This window comes from Mesocricetus auratus, unplaced genomic scaffold (genome assembly GCF_017639785.1).
Source record: "Mesocricetus auratus isolate SY011 unplaced genomic scaffold, BCM_Maur_2.0 Super-Scaffold_2245, whole genome shotgun sequence".
Taxonomy (NCBI): domain Eukaryota; kingdom Metazoa; phylum Chordata; class Mammalia; order Rodentia; family Cricetidae; genus Mesocricetus; species Mesocricetus auratus.
In genome coordinates this window covers 18,756,176-18,777,116 of record NW_024429180.1, presented here as the reverse complement: position 1 = coordinate 18,777,116, position 20,941 = coordinate 18,756,176, and the positions used below count along the sequence as shown (strand labels likewise).

Here is a 20,941-nt window from a genome sequence, read left to right as displayed (position 1 = left end):
CAATATTTAAAAAGAAAACATTTTCAATGGTATCTATCCCTGATTATATCACCTAGATTTTAAAGTAGAAAAATGATAACTTTACATGTTATTTATCATCACCATCAATGGAAAAAAACAAATGCACCCAAATTGACTTTTGATTTTATATTTACTCTAGTCTCAAGTAGTACTGAACATGGGGGAAAGTTAGGTTTTAAATTTATCTGAATTATTTTTTCTTCCATAGCTCTGTTTTCTGGTAGAGTTCCTAAACTTTAAAAAATTAATATAACCATTTGATTTACTTAAGAATTATGCATCAGTTCGCAAAATTTTAATATTTTTTCTTATAGAGTTAAGCATGCATAGCATTCACAGATACTCTGTGTTGAGTAGAGTTTTTTCCTAAGGTTGCCCAAACTTTTTTAACTAAATACCTAATTGAAACTTACTTCAAACATTGGAAAGTAAGAGATATTTCTAGGCAGAAATGAGAGAGGTGAGTTTTTAAATGTTTTGTTATTTAATGCTTTTCCCACCTGGATATTCTGCAGTTTAATTTATTATAAAGTCAGTCTAGAGGAGGGGGCAAAAATGTAAATGCATTACACTTCCTGTCAGAGTAACTAGAGGTGGTTACAAAAAAAAAACCTATTGCCCATGCAGATGTATATTAATGTATTACATATTCATTATAAATCCCCAGACACTCCCCTCCATGCCTTTCTTGTGTCCCTATAATAAACATTTCCCCTACTCCTCCCACTGTTTTAATCAAATTCATCTATAAAACAACACATATCACAAAAGTATTTATGTGTAGAGAGTCTTGCCAATAAAAGTTGTTAAATAAAGGAACCCTAGACAGAACTCTTGAGGTAAAATTTCCCTCTATTCAGCACACCCAGACACAATGCTAATTCCTTGATAGACATCTGTGAGCAGTGTTCCTCCACTTAATACAAAGGAAAGCTGCATTGATTTTTTAATATATATATTTTATTCGTCTTGTAAATAAAAGAAGTAACTGGAAGGGATTTTAAATGCTTTCTCTTTCCCTCGCCCCCATCCCCCATTCTTCTCATTCTCCCCCTTTCCAAGAGCTTCCCCAGCTCCTTTTGATTAATAGATCCATGTGGCTAACGGCCTGACATATGGTGTGCGAAGCAGCTTGAGATAGTACCTTAGGCATCCCCTACGGCCATTAACATATTAGGGGCTTATGTGCAGTCAGACCTCATTGAGAGCCAGCATTTGCAGAAAGGCTGCACCCCAGAGCTGTGAGATAGAGAGTTTCAATAATGTACCACTCTCCCACTTTAGGGGAGTAGCTGCTGCAGCTGAAATACTGAGACGGGATTGAATGAAATTTAGAAATAAGATTCAGTTACATTCAGCAACAACTGGAGAAAAAAAAAACAACTGTGGTTACATCTGTTTGTATATGGATATGCACGTGGGCACTCAGCTTTAAGCTCACAAACAGACACGCTCCTGAGTATCGAATCAGCAAACAGCCAATGTCAGCTGCCTGGATTTATTTTGTTTAAGGATTTATCTTGCTTAAAATCTTCTTTATACCCAGAATACTAGCAGTAAAGTGCCAGTACAGTTACTAACAGGTATTCGTCAAAAGCAAAAACAAAACCACATCATTTTAAAGGCAGACTTTATTCTGAATCTTGTGGGTTGATATTTTTTCCCTAGTAGAAGAAATCGAATGCAGCAACCCTTAAAAAGAAAAATAGGAAGAAAAGTAATGAAAAGAAAACTTCAAAGGGTGTATTCCTATCTTAAATATATTGTAAATCAAATCCTTAGAGAGGTGGCCAGTCTTCCTGAGAAAAATCTCAAAGTTTGCTACCTGAAAGTCTAGACAACAACTCGAGAAGATGGAACGAGCCTAAGAGCTAAGAGTATACGTTCGGATATATAAATTTTGGGTAAGGGAGATAACACTAGAAATCAAAGGAATCATCTCATTCCGAGCTTATTTGATTCACTTTAACGTCCAAACTGAGACTAGGAATTCGCTTTGCCCACACTCCTGCCCTCCCAGCCTCCTGCTGAGGAGCACTGCACCCCGTTTGAACTGCGTTCTTGCTGTTTGCTTGGCAAATAAATACTGTTCCGCCCTATTAAACCTTTTAGGTAGTTTTCATCTCTGGATTTCTCAAACACAGAGCTAATAAGGCAAAGCTTTGATGCTGTTTTACTTTCAAACTATAGCCCCGAGGCGTTAAAACCCACAAAAGGTAACCGAGAAAGTAAATTGCCAGGAGCAAGGCGCGCCCTCCCTTTCAAAATTGCTGGGATGGTAGCCTAAAACTGTCCCGTTTCAATGCAGAACCTGGTTTCTACTGACAGCCCCTGGGGTTTTGTTCCGGTGCCACTCTACCAAGGGAGTCAAGAGAGAAGAGACACGTTTAAAAGCCTGGGGATTTCGTTTAAAAGCCTGGGAAATTCTGGGAGGAAAGTAGAGAAGGGTGGTAAAGGCCGAAATGCTTTCCCCAAGTTGGTGTTGGCAAACAAGTGTCAGATACAAGGTAAGGATCAGGAATTGTCGGTGAGTTCAAAGACCCAGTAACAGAACTTCTGCATGAAGGTTGGCTGTGTGCGCTCACGTCTGCTGGCCGCGCTTAAACTCACTTCAGCCTAGCCACTAAGATTACTCTTTGGAAAGGCTCTAGCTTAGCATACAGTTAGTTGCTCCCCGCTTTCTCCAGTCCCAAGACCTCCCCCGCGCCCCTACATGAGATTCTTTAGTTTAATACAGGCGAACAAAGCAACTGAAACATATCTGTTTTGTTTAAAACTGGGATGAAAAGCGCCCTGCCGCTCAAGGCTTTACATTCTAAGTAGCTCTGAGAAGAAAGACAACCCTACCTGCCTTTACGAATACCATTGCTAAAACAGAATGCAGACTAAGATTCTGCAGCCCAGAACACACCAGCTCCCAAAGCAACGAGCCTCAGAGCCCTCTTCACACTTAGCTTCTCTTCCCTTTTCTTTCTTTCATCACAAGGATTTGGTAAAGTCGCATAGATGATCAAAATTAACATAAATCATTATTAGTTATTAGGATTTGCTCTAAATTACACTGTGAATACCGCACCAGCCCCATCTGCCGCCCCTGCTCTCTCAGCAATAGATTGCAGATAAAATAAATGTCCTTACCCCATTAGAAGGTTCCTGTCTCTGTAGCCAAAAGCCAAACAAAAGCAATAAATACCAGGCTTTTTCTCTCCACTATTCAGCTGTGACTCTTTTCATCAGCTCTTCCACTGGAAAAGCTCAATAGCTGCCTGAAAATATTGCATTTTATATCACCAAAGGGCGATTAATATTGCATTAACTGTATTTAACATTTTTTAAGCGCGAGTAATCTACAATGAGTTAGTTTCTGTTACTAAATACAGGGGCATCAGAACTTCTGCAGCCCACTTAAGATAGCCTTATGGACGGATTATTTATCTCACACGTTGTAATTTTTTTTAATAATGTAGGGGTGTGCCGTGCGATGTTTGAAGTAGAAGAAGCCGTGCTAATGGTCTGCTTAAAGTATTCCTACACTGTCTGGAGACGGCCAGGTCTCTGCCTTCATTAAATGTTTATTGTCAACACTTGGCAGGGGCGGGAGGGGGAGAAGAGACCTGTGCATGTGAGTTTCCGCGGCTGGAAATTGTCAACGTTTTGTTTGATTCTGATTCACGTCTCTGGAAGTTTGTATACGTTGTGCTGTGCTGAGGCTAGGCGTCGGAGTTATTAAACAAACTTTCGCATGTAATTCGTTTTACTCGGCAAATGCTCAGTCTCTTCTCCATCCCTCCTTTTGCAACTCCGCCAGTCCCTTCAGCTCTCCTTCCGCCCTTCCGCCAGTCCTCCCGTTCCCCATGGTTTCCCGGGAGCCACCTCCTAGGGAGACAGGCTGGGGCGCACTTCCCCGGGGATCCGAGGGAGAAAGCCAGGACTTTGCGGGCGGGCTTCTCTCAGACCTAAGATGGTCCGCTTTGATTTAAGATTTCACCGAATTCCGCAGGTCGAAAGCCTTAACAGACCAATCCTTCCGCCCAGGTATAAATTTCCCCTAGTCTAATAATACGCCCCCAAAGCAGGTCATTGGTCAAGTTGCGTCTTGGCAACAGAATAGAAACCGAGGTCAGGTCGTAGTCATCCAATTGTTTTAAAATAACAGCAACAACAATACAAACAAAACCCACGCAAAACCAATTTTGAAACTTCTGCATCCTTTGACTTTTGACTTAGGCAACTTGGGATGTCGGGAGAGTATTTTTAACCAACATGAGATCTGAGTCTTCTCCCGTTTCACTCAGACCATCCCCAAAGGCACTTAGGAGAACGACCCGACCTCTGACAGCGCCTAATTTTGAAAACCGGAACCGCAGCTGACTCCCCCAGGGGTCCTGGGCGCGTTCAGTGCGCATGTGCGTACTCAGCTCCCTCCCTCCCCCCCCCCCCCGCCGCGCTGCACGCGCTCAGAGTCCGCCCGGACTCGCCCCCGCCGCAGCCAACACTCACACTCGGTGGCCACCTGTGCGCACGCGCGCGGGTTGCCTTGGCCTTGGGCTCTTAACCCACTCGCGTCCTGCGGGGTCTGGCTGAATGCTGACCCGGACCGGGGGAGTGCTAGCTGTTCGGAGGTCGTTTCAAGGCAGCTGGAATCCTGGGGGCCAGGGGCCTCTGGGCTGGCGGGTGGAGGCAAGCACACAGTTAGTGCCCACTAGGGTCACTTGGCCACAGACGCAGGAGCCGCGCATTTGGTGACTCTGGGGACCCCCCGCGTCGGTGGCTGTTGCAAGGGGAATGTAAGAAGCTCGCACGGGTGGTGGCGGGTAGCCGGGCCCCTGTTAGCTGCAAATGTGACCCACTTACTCTGGTTTGGAACAGCACCTCCCTTCCCTGCAGTGAAAAGTTAGGCGGGTGGGCCTCGAAAGGCAGGCTGCAGTCACGAGGAGTTGGAGGAGCGCTCGGACGGCCAGCGCCACCCTCTGCAACCCGCCGGTTTGCATGGATGGAGTCACCCAAGGCTGTTCCCCCATCAAGCTGACTTGACAACAATTAAGAAAGTTTTTAATTAGCTTCTTGTTATCATTCATTTTATTAATTTCCAGAACTCTCAAGCCATGAATTATTCAGAGGCCAAGCCAACCAGAGTGGGGTGGCCGCGCGTCCGCGTCGCACGCGCCCAGCTGGACTGCCCGTGTTGCGCGCCTGAAATCGCAGAGGCGCGAAGGTTTGATCAAATATTAAATAATGTAATTATTGCGACAAGGCTTATCTCACAGGTGAAAAAGAGGCCCCCCGCGAGAACTTGATTTCAGCTGCTTTTTTTTTTTAATCAATTAAGCTGGTGGCCTCCTTTGAAACAGCCCACAAGGATTGTGTGGCTTTTCTGGTGTGACTAAGACTGGTGATCGTGATGGCAGAACATTATCCAGTATAATTGTGGTCGTCACCTCCCCTCTGGCCATCAAGACCCTTAGAATAAGGTTGAGAACAGTGGTTGTAGCCTGTCGGAGGCACCTGCTTGTTTATACTGGAAGCACTAAATAAGGAAAGCCCACCCACTTGCAGGATGGAATAGGGGTGTTTGGGCAGGTGACACTCAAGTGGAGAGGCCCAGGGACACCAAAGGTGAATCTGAGCCTGGGGCTGGGACTTAACATCAGAGTCTTGCTGTGGTCCTTCTTCTGCAAGACCAAGTGTAAGACCTGGACCCACACAATCTTATCGCAAGAAAGTAAAAACCGATACAATCACGGCAGTGGGGTGCCTACGGTTTATTTAACAAGCTTATAATTGAGAGTGATTTCAGAACACGCATTAGACACAAATCTATTCAGAAGTTAGTTGATGGATGCTGAAGGCATCCTTTCTTAGACCTACAGAAGAGTTCAGAAAGCAATTTAAGAGGAAGACAGCTTTACCGTGGCAGGTGCACTTAATGCCTATTTCTCTCTTTCCCTTTCTTGTTGTGCTGCTGTGTGTCTTAAGAATCTAAAACAGAATCCTCCACTTTGAAACTTGTATTCTTTAGAGGAGTTCAGCAACACACATTTTATTTCCACCCACTAGCAGATGCAGGAGGAAATCCCCTTAGTGTGGATTTCCCGACTTTCGGAACCAGCGAACTTTGAAAACCAAAACCACCGCAGATCAGCACTTTGCCATCTCTTCAGGAGTTTTGTTTTAAACTGAGCTGACAGTAAAAGAAGACACAGAAGATTCCTTCTTATCATTCCTTCTTGCCTTGTACACATCCACTCACCAGAAAGCAAAACTTTTGTTTTGTTTTGCACAGTTTCCTACTACATAAAATAGGAAACCCTGCAAAGCAATGCGTTTTCATGATGTTTTATTAACATAATATTCTTTCTTTTTTGTACTGGGCAAGGATTTACTTAATACAAAACAAATGCTTAAATTCTTAATACATACATTATCCATTATTTTATAATACAAATGTATTTGCCTGCAACATTTCTGTTTGAGCAGATTATTAGAAAAACAACCTTTGTAAATCTTTTTATTTGTTCATTCCTGGATCTCCAACAATGAAATCTGGTCATACTTTTCTATAAAATAATGTGTTCTTTTACAAATGTATTTTATTAGAAACTCTGATGATACTTCAAGTCAATAACAGAAACAAATCAATTTTGATGGAAGAGATCTATTTTTAAAAATACCTCTAGTGCTTTTTAAAATATTAACAACTGTTTTTAAATCACACCTTTTTAAAATGTACTATTCTCTGCTGAACACCACTTTTCTTTCACAGATATGCCGGTGAAATTAAAAAGATTTAGCTAAAATAGGATGACTTCAGAGGATGTAGTCCCAGCTACTAAGAAAGTTTGTACATTTGGCATTTGATCGAGTCCCAGGTCACCAAAAAGAGAGAATCTCTTCTCAGTCTAGAGCAACGGGTGGAATGCAGAATCTCTAAGTGAAGAGAAGCATTTGACAAGGTATCTGGACAAACCAAAGAATAATTTTAAAATTTACTAACTGCCAACGAAAAGCCATTTAATGACAACATTTTTAGAAGTGTTTGTAGAGCAGTACATTCATCCCCCCAGAAACCTGTGTCCCTGACCTTCAGCCTAAATGCCCTTCAGGTGCCTGGCTACTCATAGCTTGCCACCATCACTCCACATGGAGGGCTGTGGATTAAGAGTTTCTGTAATTAAAATTAAAGCACTGATGAAAATGGGCAAGTAATCATCTCGCTCGGAGCACCAGTTTTCTGAAAGTTACTTCTGAAAAAACAAAAAAAGAAAAGCAAAAGCTCTATCTCATCCTTCTTTTGATGTATCTTTCTGCCCCTTCTTGTTTGTTTTGAATTTGTTTTGGTTTAAGGTTTCCGTCTGTTTGTTTGGCTTGGTGCTTTTGCTTGTCTTGTCTCATTTGTTGAACAGCTCTACCAGGACTTGGCTCAGTGTAAACACAAAAATGCACCCGAATCATAAAACTGCTCTTCTTTCAGTTATGTTTTATTTGTAAGTGTACTGGGACGCATCTCCCTGTTGTATGTTGGCGCACAGAAATGGTTCTGATAGAAAGGGGGGGTGGGCGATAGAGCAAAGACACAACCAAGGAGAAAGCTCTGCAGACACAACATGGACAGGAGGACCAGTCAGTGAGACATTGCAGGAGTAACACTGGCAGTTTGTAACCACTGTGTGAGCCTGTGCGCGAAAGAAAATATTTACAATAATGCTGTGTTTTCAGTGGAAACAGGCAGTAGACTGTGAAATCACACTATCCACAAAACGGCCTACCAGAAAGCTAGCCCAGTTGAGTGCTCAGTTTCAAATGCATAGAATGTTTGTGCTGCAAACAATGATACACAAGATAATTAAAACAACACCTAACCAGAGTGAGACCTAACCGTATTTCTCTCTGCACCTTTCAAATCATGCATGATTTCAGTCTTGTTAAACGGTAGTGTTCCCCCCCCTGTCTGTTCTGTTTTCACCTTGAGTTAGTTAAATGGATAGTCACAAACCATCTCCATGTGAGATCCAAATAGTACGTTGTACACAAAGCAGGCATTTCACCGAACCACCTTCTTTCTTAATTTTTCTTTTTTAAATCTATCAGCAGTTTGGGTTGTTAGTATGAAATACCATACGTGATTTTCTAGTTTGGAAATTCATAGTGCAAATTAAAGTGTTTTCCGCCTCAACATTTATCCCCAGTAAAAATGATCCCGGGGAATAACAACAAGGACAACAAGGAAACAAGCGCTCTGCTCTCCCCGGGGAACTGCAGGCCTATTTGAAACAAACAGGGTGAGGGAGGGGAGAGCCTGGGGTCTTTAAATGTCTTCCTCGCTTCCAGGGTTTTAGGTGATTTTTCTTACAGCCAGCTTCTGCCCCCAAATGAGAGCAGAGACTTCTGAGCTTTTCAACAACTCGTCTTCTCCAAGAGAGGAAGAGAGGGGACCTAGGAGAGTCAGATGAGTCTTGCTCAGTGGAGACAACTGGAAAGGGGAGGGAGGTGCTGTCCTGGGGTGTTTCACCCCTGTCTCTCCATTAAAATTGATAGCAATGGGGGTCGGCAGATAGCTGGGATCTGAACGGAAAGACCAAGGGCCAGCTAAGGGAAAGTTCTGTGACTGGGGTTGACAGGGAAAAAATATTTTCAGATAATCTGTTCATGGATACATGAACGAAAACGAAAAAGAGAAACTATACTGTGGTTGTTATTATCATGTAATTATCCCAGAATAAACATTTATTTCAGACACCTTAATTTCTGTCTTTTCGACTCTCATTGCCTAAAGACCCTCACCTGACCAAGACCAGGCCAAGGACTTTGGCCATCGGGCTCCTGGAAAAAAGAAGGTTCAGTTTAAACAACCAGCCGGCCTCCCAAGCCCTTTGAACAGAGCCCCAGCAGCGCCTTCCTGAGCTGGAGCAAAGCCTTGGAATCTCTTTGGAAAAGGAAATAAATCCAATAGGGCATGGGTGGGTGGGTGTAAGTTTTCGAAGGGAAAATTAAACACAGAACAACTAGCTTCCTATCTAGAATTCCATGCTCCAGTTTGGTTTCCATCTGTGACTCCCTGTGTGTGGAGTTGGGGCAGTGGCAGAGATGGCATTGCTCTTCCTTTGGGGTAAATGGAGCTGCAGAATACTGCTCCCCGACTTCAACTCTAACGCATCTTTCTTTGTCTTTTTCCCTCTTCTTTATTAGTCTGGAGTTCTGTGTTTTGTTTTTGGTGGTGATTGGTAGTTTTGTCTTTGTACACAGTTCCTTGGTCCCCAGGTGATTTTGATAAGTGTCTCTGGTCAAGACAACGGTCCATCCCGAGTTCCTCCCTCATCGCTCCCCCCACCCTAGTCCCCAGAACCATCCTGCTCCTCCAAACCCATCTCTAGTCCTTGCTTTTCTTCCCTCCCCTATGTCCTGCTCAACCAAACACCCCCCAGCTGTCTCCTGACATCCCATGCTCTCTCCACATCCAACACCCCTGTCCTCTGGGCTGGGGGATGCTTGGGGCAGGGTGCAGAGTGGGGCTGAGGAGAGGGGGAGGAAGGGGCTCCCCAAATGCAGGCAAGATAACGGACACTCTAAGTGAGGGGGAGTAGGCCAGAGAAGAAACGCACCCCTCAGCTCCCCAGTCTGCCCCACCCGGCCCCTCACACCCTCCTCAGTAAGTGGCAGAGAATTTCATCCGCTTCTGCTTCTGTCTCTGGTTGCAAAACCACACCCGCACCACGTTCTTTTTGAGGTCCAGTTTCTCGGCGATGGCGGCGATCTTCTCCGACGAGGGCCGGGGTTGTACGGCAAAGTAGGCCTCGAGGGAGCGCTTCTCCGGGGCAGCGATGGAAGTCCGCTTGCGCTTCTTCTCGCCGCCGTTGAAGAGCTCGGGCTTGTTCATTTTCTCACGCTGCGCGCCCTCGGCCTCCTCCAGCCACGCCTGCAGGATGGGCTTGAGCGCGATCATGTTGTTGTGCGAGAGCGTGAGCGACTCGAACCTGCAGATGGTGCTCTGGCTGAGCGAGCCCACGCCCGGGATCTTGAGGTTGGCCAGCGCCGAGCCCACGTCGGCCTGCGTCACACCCAGCTTGATGCGCCGCTGCTTGAAGCGCTCGGCGAACGCCTCGAGCTCGCGCGGGTCCGTGTCCGAGTCGCAGATGGACGCCAGGCCCGCCGCGCCCACCACCGCCGCCGCCGCCGACGCGGCCGCCACCTGCCCGGCCGCCGCCGCCGCCGCCGCCGCCGCCGCGCCGTGGTGAGCGGCCGCGGCCACCAGCCCGGGGTGCGGCAGCCCGGACGGCATGTTCATGGCGGCCGCGGCCGCCGGGTGCGACAGGTGGCCCAGGCCGTGCATGTGCGGGTGCGGATGCGCCGAGCCGCCCAAGAGCCCGCCGCCCGGGCCGCCGCCGCCGCCCGGGCCGCCGCCGCCGCCGCCGCCCCCGGGGCCGCCGCCGCCCGGGCCGCCGCCGCCCCCCGGGCCGCCGCCGCCCCCCGGGCCGTCGTGGGCGCCGGCGCCGCCGCCCGCCGCGCCCGCGCCACCCGCACCGGCCATGAGCGCGAGCGAAGGCGAGGAGATGTGGTCCAGCAGATCGCCGGGCTCGAGCGCCTGGTGGTGGTGGTGGTGGTGGTGGTGGTGCGCCAGCGGCACGGTGGACGTGGACGTGCATGGCACGCTGTTCATCGTGTGGTACGTGGCGTCCGGCTTGAAAGGGTGGCTCTTGCCCTGGGACACCGCGATGTCCACGGCCGCCAGCGCCTCGGCCCGCGCCAGCAGCGTCTCGTCCAGGCTGGCGAAGAGGTTGCTCTGCAGCTGCAGGCGACACAAACCAAACCAAAACGAAAAGAAAGAGGGGAACACACACACATACACGCAACAAAACAAAACAAAAACACACACACACAAGCCGGAAAAGCACGGGCAAAATAACAACCACAATGCGACCGACCAAAATAACAACCACGGGGGTGTGGGAAGAACGGAGGAGATGGGGGACCGAGCAGGAAAACACAAGGGAAGGGACGGGGAAGCGGTAAAGGGAGGAGAAGGGTAGAAGGGGACACGGGAATACATTCCGGGGAAGGGAACGGGAGACGGAAAAAATGGAAGAAAAGAAGAAAAAGAAGAAATGGAGATGTAACTCGAAGCTAAGGACCCGTGTCACACACCCGAGCGAGCACAGAGATCGCCTTGTCCCGGCGTGAAATTAACAGACAAAGTGGAGCAAAGTCGAGAGTCGCGGCCCCAGGGCTGCCCACTGACGGCGGGCGCTGGACAGAGGCACAGACAGTCGGAACACGACCTCGGGCGCCCCTGGGCACACACACGTGCCTCGCAGCGGGATCCCTCCACAAACTCCCGCCCGCCGAAGCGGGACCCGGGGCGGCACGCGGCAGCCCCCCGGCATGCAGCCCCTCGGAGCGAGGGAGGGGGCGTGCGCGCGGGCCGGGGCCGCGGGCGTGGGGGGCGCTTACCGGCGGCGTGGGCAGACAGGCCCGCCGAATGGCCTCGGAGCTGGAGTGCAGCGACGGGTACTTGTGCTCAGGGAGGGTGGGATGCATGGCAAAGTGAGGCTGCTTGCTGTTCATGGACATCATCTTGACGGCTTGGCATGGAAATATCCACAAACACTCGCAAAAGTCCGCCGCAAAGTGCGCACGCCGCCGGCTCGCCCGCTCTCCCTTCCGAGGAGGCTGCGGCCCGGGGCGGCTCGCACTGGCCTCGCCGCAGGGATGCTGCTGCTGCTGCGGATGCTGCTGCTGCGGATGCTGTGGATGCTGCTGCTACGGCTGGTGCTGATGCTGCTCCCGCGGCTCGCAGCCTCCGAGCCGACCGCGCAGAGCGCCCGCGCGCAGGTCTCGCGATCCCGCTTCTCCAAGAGCTCTAGCCCAGCGCGCCGACGGGCTGCACTCCTCTTACACCTGAACCCCACTTCTCGCGGCCGGCCCGGGGAGCTCTCGCGAGAGCTCGCGGCCCCGCCGCGCTGACAGGCATCAGCTGTCTCCTCTGGCTGTCTGGCGCGCGTTCTCCCTCCCTGGCCGCGGCGCCGTGCTTGGGCGAGTGCGCGCGCGCTCGCTGGCTCGCTCGCTCACTCGCTCGTCGAGCAGCGACCGGCCGCGAGCGCGTGGGAGCTGCTCTTATAGTGACCACCAGCAAGGACAAGGCAGGTGATGCACCTGTGGCTGGCCAGGCATGCGCACTGCACGCCTCACCTTTCCACCGGGGGTCTGCAAAGATCAGAAAGGCCAGCTATTGTCTAAGGGTAGGCATCTTTTGGAGGAAGACAGGGGATGCTGGCACTCTGCTCTGTGTGTTTTCCTCCTGCCCTGTCGCATACCCACAGGACATGCGCCTTATTTAGGCACACCTCCACTACTGGGTGCCTAACAAGCTGTTATATAATGTACACAGAAAGGCATTTGTCTGCTAAATTATGCCCGTGCATTCCTCTGTATATGGAGAAAAATAACAACACAGAAATGCGATGTGGAAGATGCTGTCTTTATGCTGCAGGAACCTGTTTCTTTCATGGTTTATAAATAGGCTCTTGGAGAATAATAGCCGTGACAGACAGTTGTTTGAAGCAGTCAGACGCTATTGATTCCCACGTAATTTAATTTCTCTGCATACTTTGTTGTTGTTGTGAGTATAACTGCGTCAGGCACCACCGGTGACAGTCACTTAGGAGCCACAAGGAGCATGTGCTTTCTACTCAGGGAAGGCTGTTGAAATGAATTTGTGCATTTCTCTTATTGTTTGTCTCCTTTAACCGTGTACAAACTCACTTTTCAAAGAAGTGCTAGGTGATCTGAGGCTTCTAGTCATCAAAAGGGAAAAATAGTTAACAGGGTGTAGCCGGGAATCTTTTCCTCTCTGTGACACACACATACACCACACACACACACACACACACACACACACACACACACTTTTTTTTTTTTTACTGGAAACTCCAGGAAAAGAAAGCCGCTTCAGAAAAAAAGAGTATAATGCTGATAAGAGAACTTTCTTTTGCAGTGTTTTGTCCCCTGGTGTTTTTTTCTATGTGCTTGCTTATATATCGTTTTTCTTCCCCAGGATACAGGATGAAGCTAACGTGCAGGAGATTGTGATTCAAAATATTAATTCAAATCAGACTGAAGGAACTGGTACCTGTCTGGTCCAGCCCTTAATAATAATAATAATAATAATAATGTGAAAACAGACCTAAGAAGAAATCAATTAACCAACCTGTTATATTACTCTCATGTAGCAGGAAGATCAAGGACCTCTCAAGGGAGGCTCAGCTCGGGTGCCTAAGTCCCTAAGGACATAGTTCTTGCCTAGGGTGATAATAACGGTCCAGATGTTATCACATCTGTTAGTGAGAAAGCCCCAGAGAGGCAAGAACTGCTGGGAAGCAGAGATCAGATAAATAATCTTTCAGGTCACTCACACACCAAGGAGGTCTGTGTTTTCACCAAAGGGCAGATCTCGCTTCCGCAAACCCAAATCTGCAGTCCGGCAGATTTTATTTTCCTTTGCTTTAAAGTGCGTGTGTCTTCAGGATACCCACTCGGTTATTCAGATTGCAAGAAGAGCCCACAGGCGTCATTGGCTTTTTCTTTCTTTCCTTTCCTTTCAGTCCTCCCGCCCCCTCCCTTTCTTCTAGCCTGAGAGGGAAGTGAGAAGGATGCTCATTTGCTGGTGCAAGAAGGAGCCACTTCTTTCCTCCATTAGGTGATTCCCCTGGGAGCACTAAATGCAACTTTATCTCAGCGGGAATGGAGCAGGAGCGGGACATCGCTGGAGGGAAAGAGTGAGTCCTAGTCCCTGTCCCACTGGGTGTTGGGCTTAACCTAATCCTTTCTGACACCCCACTGCAGTGGGTCCTTGAGTTCTCTTGTGGGGTGTATGACAAGAATCCCCACCCAACATCTTAGTAGCAAGCTCCAACAGTCTGGACTCCCAGGTCTGGTGCGGGGGGGGGTTGGAGGGGAGGATGCTCGCCTCTAGGGACCTTAAATGATGCAGGACAGACTGCAAGGCAAACAGGGTAGGTTTGTGGCCAGATGGAGGCATCGGGAGGGGGGGGGCTGGAGGGCATGGTGTCCTTACATACCCCAAGCAAACCTCAGCTCAACCTTCTGACCCAACTGGGATAAGTAATGTCCTGAAGTCAGGGGCCAACCCTGCCAAGACTCCCTTCCTAACTCACCTCTCTTTGGCAACTGGGGTACTCTTCTTTCTCCGAGTAAGGCCAGACTTCTACCCTGTCTTTTTTGCTGCAACTAGAAATACAGGGACTGTGGGTCCAATCCAAAGGTCATCCGTGCCTCGTTTGTTTCCACCAGGACACTGGTAACAGAGATGTATCAAATAATACTTTTTCTTTAAAAAAAAGATAGAGAGAAGGGGCCAGGGACAAGAGAAAAAGGCAGGAACAAAGTGTTCCAACAAGCCAAGACTGATTGGGTATTGTGAGATCTGAGAAGGGGTCTCCTTCAGAAGGTAGAGCCTGGAACAGGGTGTGCTTGCCCTAGGCAGGTGCACCCTGACTGTTCTTTTCACAGTCCCCTGGGCCACCTTCTTGTCTTCCTTCCTTAAACATTTGCTGAGCCCTGACCTAGAGCCGGTACCAGACACTGGAGATCAAAGGAGCTGTAATTTATGAGTGTGTGGTCTCTAGGTGTTTATGGTCTGCGAGCATTGGGAAGCAACAGGAAGAGAGCATATGTGCTATAGATGCAGGATTGGTGATGAGAGACTGATACACAGAAATACACAAAGATGCTTGGAGAGCCGGCCATCCTGCCCAAGCCTGCGCACCCGCACCCTCAGCTACCTTGGGACTCTTCCTTGTAGAGGGTGAAAGGAAACAGTGACAGGGCCGAGGCTCTGCCTTCCCACATCACTGCTTTGTGTACCTGACTTGGCAACTGCTGTACCTAGTTGGCCCCTGCCTGTGTTAATGGTGCCCACATGGGGTCTGCATGTTGGCATGGATTCTGGGGCATTTTCCCCTTCCTTCTTGTTTAATGACCAACGCAGATTACCACCATCTCATAGCTTTGCGTTTTATCAAGAGAAGGGTAATGAATGCACAGTTATTGATTTCCAAGGAATTTCTGTCCCCGGGGACAGGGAGTCTATCATCTGGATCAGAGACACATTTCTTTCCCTCATTAATTAATTTTCTCCTCCTCCTTTGGCAGCCTGGCTCTATAGTTCCTTTGGCAGCACCCCTGCACGGAACTAGACAGTACACTGGTTAGTTGGAGTGAGGACCAAGAGGAACATGGGCCTGCTCAGTCTGGGAAAGACCTCTCCTCCTCTTGGCTCCATCCTTCACCCAGGAGGATGTGCCTGGCCGCTGCGCCCATCTGCGCGCTAGCTTTTTTCCTCCCAATAGGACACTGGAAATTGAGTTTCCAGTATAGCCTCCGACTCCATGGCTGTTCTCCAGGAGGTGAGCGTCTGTGAACATGGCAAAGCCACAGGAAGAGGGTATTTGTGGCACCACATGTGGCAGGTGTGGTTGGAGGGACACACGGAAGCACAGGCCAGGCAGGCGGTGCTCCCCAGACCCTGGGAGTCATGTGTCTGCAGGCACTGTCTAGTTTAAAATGAGGCACCTTTCCAGGTGAGCACAGCCTTCACGGGCAGCTCAAAGGCCCCGGGGCACTAACTTCAAAGGCCATTCATCCCAGTGCAAAGGGCCGGATGGAGAAGATGCAAGCTTGAGGTAGAGCTTGAGGTGTCCTAGTGGAGGATGCACTTTGATAGTCCCCTGCCTCCGCACTCCAACACTACAGTGGGGGAAGCATTGGCTTTGTCTCAGGACAGCCTTCCCGGGGAGGTACCTGACCTCTTATGACTCCCTCCCTGAGCATCTCAGCCAGGTACACCCCTCGCCAAGGTGTTCACTTCTTGCCTGTCCTGTCCAGGGCCAAGGACCTTCTCTGGTGTCCTGGGACTCTGGACACCCCCCCCCCCCGCGTGCCCCGACTGTTGCTGAACTGTAACCCTATCCTGTCTGGGCCACCGGGTCTAGTGCACCTCTGAGCTGGACCCCCAAGCAAGGACAACCAGGTGCATTTGCGGAAGTCACTGTCCTTGCTCTCTGCCCTCACCCCTCACACCCGCGGCTTCCCTTGGTCTGCTAGGTCCAGGCCTGGGAGGCATTGGGTCCATCCGGGTCCTTTTCCAAGACTCCTCAATCCGCACTCAGAATGGTGGGAGATAGGACCAAGGTGGGCGTTCTCAAGCAAAACAGTGAAGCAGTGGGAAGGCCATGATTTTTCTCTCTCTCCTACCGGCCCTCTCCCTTTTTCCCAGAAATGCAACTTCATTTGGGGGCATCTTACTGAATGTGACCATCCCATCCAAAGATGACCTTGAGAGCAGGATTGGGCGTTCCAAGTATGTTCATTACAGGTCACTCTGCGCTCAGCGGTGGATACATTACATACAGATTTTCCACCATTTCTACCCTAATCTCTAATCAAACTCACCTACCTTAGGAAACCCTCCCGAGATTTCGACCCAAGGGAACACCCCTCACAGGTTCTTGGCTTCCCTGCCTGTCTGTCGGTCGACAATGTTACTTTTGCAGGCCATATAATCACTGCTGTCCGGTTAGCAAGGCCACCGGGCCCTGTGATTTAGGGCCCTGAAGAACAGAGGCTCCCACTGTCTGCGCCCTGCAGGGAAGCAGCATCCCGGTCCCCGGGTTAAAATAACAACGACAAACAAACTCATCCTCAGGTATGCTGGCCCTTGACCCCTGGCGAAGCGATGCAAGTTCTGCTGCCTTCCTGTGTCAGACAGCCACTGACCGGCCGGGTCTCAGACACACCACTCCCTCTGCTTTCGGGGCGCTACCGGCCAGGCGAGGACCAGCAGTTCCGTCCAAGGGACATTCTGAGGATGGAGAAGGGCGCACTCGCCGACCTCCGCTGGCTCCCCTCGGCCTCCAGAAGCTGGATCCCTCGGGGTCTGGAAGCCTTGGAGGAAACCGCGAGGCAGCTAGTCCAAGCCCGGAGTGCAGAGCTGGGTCCTGCCGCCCGGCTCCAGCGCTCGCCGAGCTGCCGCCAGCCGCCCCTCCTTCCTGCCGCCCGCACAAATCAAAGCCCCTTGCGAGGGACTGGGAAATAGTTGCCTTGTCATGTAACACATTGCCCTGATTTATTATAAAATTTTAACGAAATCATGCATATTTTAACAGCCTTTAATCACTGCATGAAAATTTAATTCATGGACTGTAGCGCGTTTAAATAAATGAAGTGTTAATTCATTAGGATTAATTAATTTGTTAAAGGATTGTGTGCAAGGTTAAGGTGGAAAGAAAACTCTTTGTTGGTTTCGCGTCTTAATCGCCAGGTTTCGAGTGATAATAAAATGAAAGGAAACCACAGAACCGGCTTGTGCAATGAGGCCTGGGAAGGACCAGCTAAGAGCGCCCTCAAGAGTGCAGGAAACTTGGGCTGGAGGGATCCGATGGTGGGTCCTCTGGGAAGGGGAGGGCTCGGGCAGAGGGGAAGCTGGCAGAAATCCCACGTGGCTGAGTTCCTAGGGATGAGTGATGGGGAAAGGGACTGAGCTGCTGCTACTGGGCCAGACTCCACCTCCTCACCCTAAACACTCCGATGACCTCCAAGCCCTCAGAGGGCCAAGCCTCAGCTTAATGGACAGTAGATAGCGCGCCCCGCCATCCCCAAAGCCTTCCTGCGCCTAGGGAACCGATGTCTCGTCACCAGGCCGCCGGTTGAGGCGGCTGGAGCGAGACCCAGAGTCTCAGGGGGACTCTGAAGAGGAGGAGCAAAGCTCTACTTGAAAGCTGTGGCTGGAGCAATACCGGAAACCCTTTGTCGTTAGGAGCCTTGGCTTCAGTGCCACTTCCAAGAAGGCTGCTAAAAGACATTTCCCCTACAGACAAGCAGAAGAGAGGTCCTCTTCTGCAACGAACTCTTATTTACCCTTCAAGAGTCTGAGGGGAAAACACCTCTGTGAAGGTTCCAAACGTCCTCACCGCCCACCTATATTGTAAGAATCAAATAGGACCAAATCCCACCCTTTTTCCCTTTCTCCTCGGGTAAATGCCCGAGGCAAATCTTTGTCCTTTGGGGAATGGGTCTTTGTACCCTAACACAAAAAGCCCTGAGCTCTATACACAAGTTCAAGCCAAGGGAGCTTTATTAGAGACAGCCTGCTGCTCTCTATCACAAGACCCAAGACCCTATCTGAAAAAAAGGCACTGCAACTCAAAAGTGTTCTAGACTGCCACAGCCACGCCAGACTGAGCTCACCCTAGCTGTGCTCCAGATGGATTCTGAACTCTGAGCCTTAATAGACGCTTCCTCGCCGTGAGTAGGGTTCCGAGAATTAGGCAATAAATGTTCACTCTGCACTCTGAGATCATTGCTTAAAAGGTTTTCTCTCTGCCAAGTATTATTAAGGGGATCGGGTTACACAGCGATAGGCAAGGGTTGCTTTGTAGGACTCCCACAGACAGGAATGGAAGACCTTCTGTGAGGCCTTGGGAAACTCTTCTAGTATAACAGGCTGCACACCGTGAACTGTTAATTTCGATTTGAGACTCTCTGCACATACCATCTACAGGTACTGAACGAGGGAGAAAATGCCCTGTATGTGCTACATTTTTAATAACTAGAAATCATCAGGTCTGCAGGAACAATATGGTCCTGAAGCATTACACAGCCCAAAACCAAGGTCTGTGCCTTCATTTCCAGCCGAGGACAGCAATGCAGATTAGAAACCAAGGGGCTGTGAAGATTAGCCCTCTACTTTCAGTGTGAGTGAGTGTGTGTGTGTGTGTGTGTGTGTGCATGCGCGCGCGCCAATTCAATAAATCTTTTAACCTGTAAATGGGATGAAGATCTTTAATCAAGAGGACTGTACTGTCATAACAAGAAGCCCCTAACACCTAGTTTGGAGAGCTATGTAGGCACAGCATTTTAGAGAGAGTAACAATCAAAGCTGTTCCTGCAAAAACACAAACTGTCCATACCCAGTGTATCTGGACAAGTGTTCTCTTTCCCAACAGACAACTTAAGTGAAATGAACCAACGGGAAAAGTCCAGTTCCTAAATGTCAGTTAATGTGAACCCTTAAGAGCACTGTGTGCTGAGCAAGTGTGTCACCAGACACCCTAACATAAACCTTCAAATTTAACAGTGGTATACACATGCTGCACGCAACTTTAGTGTAGATTAGACTCAGGCAAACAGACACATGAATACTTTATTGGGAAATTCCAATCTCTCTCTGTCTCTCTCTCTCTCTCTCCTCTCTCTGTACCAAAGGAATGAGGAAGATAATCGCCTCTGCAGCTGAACATCCAGCTCCAAGCCATGGTTCCCTACGTTCCAGCCCTGAAGTCACTAACTCTGCTTGGCTTTCCACAAATTGCAAGTTCTGAAAGTGTATTATGTGGAATAGAGGCTAGAAAAATATTTGGCTTCAAGTGTTTTCTGTTTTGTTTGTTTGCTTTTTAAGTTGAGTCTCCTGTATCTGTAGGTGGCCTTTAACTTGATACATAGTTAAGGATGGCTTTGAACTTAAAAAAGAAAAAAGATTACTGTTATGTGTATGGTTGCTTTGCCTGTGTTTGTGGACCACATGCAAACCTGGTGCCTCCAGAGGCCAGAAGAGGCTACTTGGTGTGTCCGTCAGTCCGTGTCGTGTCCCCCCCCCGGCTGGGTTCTGGGAACTGATCAGGGATTTTCTGAAAGATCAACTACTGTTCTTGAGCACTGAGCCGTTCTTACCTTGCAACTGCTGGGGTTGACAGGGTGCTACACCGAACATGGGCTTTATGCAGTTCCAGGGATGGAACACAGGCCAGGCCACTGGGCCTGCCAGGCGAGGCCCGCCACCACCACCACCATGCTGCATCCCCAGTGTTTTGTTTGGAATGGACATAGTACACACATTTGAAAATCTGTGACACTCCCTGTTATGAAATCAGACACTGAGAGTAAGGGAGATAAGAATGTGATTGAAGTCAAATCCTTTACAATTATCCCCTATAGCTGAGGAATAGAATGGCTTCAATTATACACAAATGTAATACATGTTGTTTTAGACAGGATGGAGGACGCTGTTGAAGGTAAGCAGCTGAGAAGTATTCTGGCCCAAGAAGGGTGTACTCCCCCAGGCTAGTTACTGGTAAACTAGGCTACAAATTTCAACTTACAAGCATAATGATGGAATGCAAATGGATTAAAAATAGACATTCTTGCTTTGGGAATTGTAGGGTTAATTTCCTTGTCTTGGAGTCTTCTGGCTAGGAAGTTTAGAACCGAGGCATCAGAAGATAGTTTGACATGGGCCTGTTCTCTACTGCAAAGATGGCAGCTACTGGCTATGTCTAGAAGAGGCAAGAAAGTGCCCTCCACATTGCTCGCAAAGTCATTAACACCACTCCTTTATGATATAATCACTTTCCCATGGTCCCAGCTCTTACTATTACCTTGGGATTAGATTTCAATATATGTAATTTATGAGATATTTATACTACTATACTCATATAGTATGGCAAAAATCCCCTTAACTTCTACATGAATTCTAAATGTATAACTAATAGTATCACCAAACATGTTTAAACTGCCACTAGCTCTGAAAATGTCCATTAGTTTTACCACAGCAAAGAAATGAATTATTGGAAAATATGTATGATAAAACAAATACTACCCTGTTAGCTTTTCTCCCCCTTGGTTATTGTTACTTCTAAAAGTGGAGAACATGATTCTCCAGATCATAAAAGTGATTTGTTGTATTTTTTTATGGTTTCATTGAATCCTCAGAGTCTATTATAACAAGGGTCAGCAAATTCTTAAGGAAAAGGGCAGACAGTACATATTTTAGGCTTTTCCAGCCAGTCACTGTTGCAAGGGTTCCATTCTCCTGTTTCTATCAGGTGCGGGCAGACATTTCATTCTAGTAAAA

The 20,941-nt window shown here is 48.7% G+C and overlaps 1 protein-coding gene across 1 annotated transcript; it reads right to left on the bottom strand.

The window, feature by feature from the left end:
- Nucleotides 1–5,788: 5,788 nt before the first annotated feature.
- Nucleotides 5,789–11,882, bottom strand: Pou4f1 (POU class 4 homeobox 1). Its single transcript, XM_040749871.1, has 2 exons — nt 11,467–11,882; nt 5,789–10,804 (listed from the first exon to the last, which is right to left on the bottom strand). The coding sequence occupies exons 1-2, from the start codon at nt 11,587–11,589 to the stop codon at nt 9,665–9,667; spliced, it is 1,263 nt and encodes a 420-aa protein (XP_040605805.1). The 5' UTR covers nt 11,590–11,882; the 3' UTR covers nt 5,789–9,664.
- Between the last annotated feature and the right edge of the window lie 9,059 nt (nt 11,883–20,941).

Excerpts from the sequence above, each read along its gene's own strand:
- Pou4f1 (XM_040749871.1), bottom strand. The coding sequence starts at position 11,589 with ATGATGTCCATGAACAGCAAGCAGCCTCACTTTGCCATGCATCCCACC. Across the intron at positions 10,805-11,466 it reads CCTGTCTGCCCACGCCGCCG|CTGCAGAGCAACCTCTTCGC; the intron begins GTAAGCGCCCCC and ends TGTCGCCTGCAG.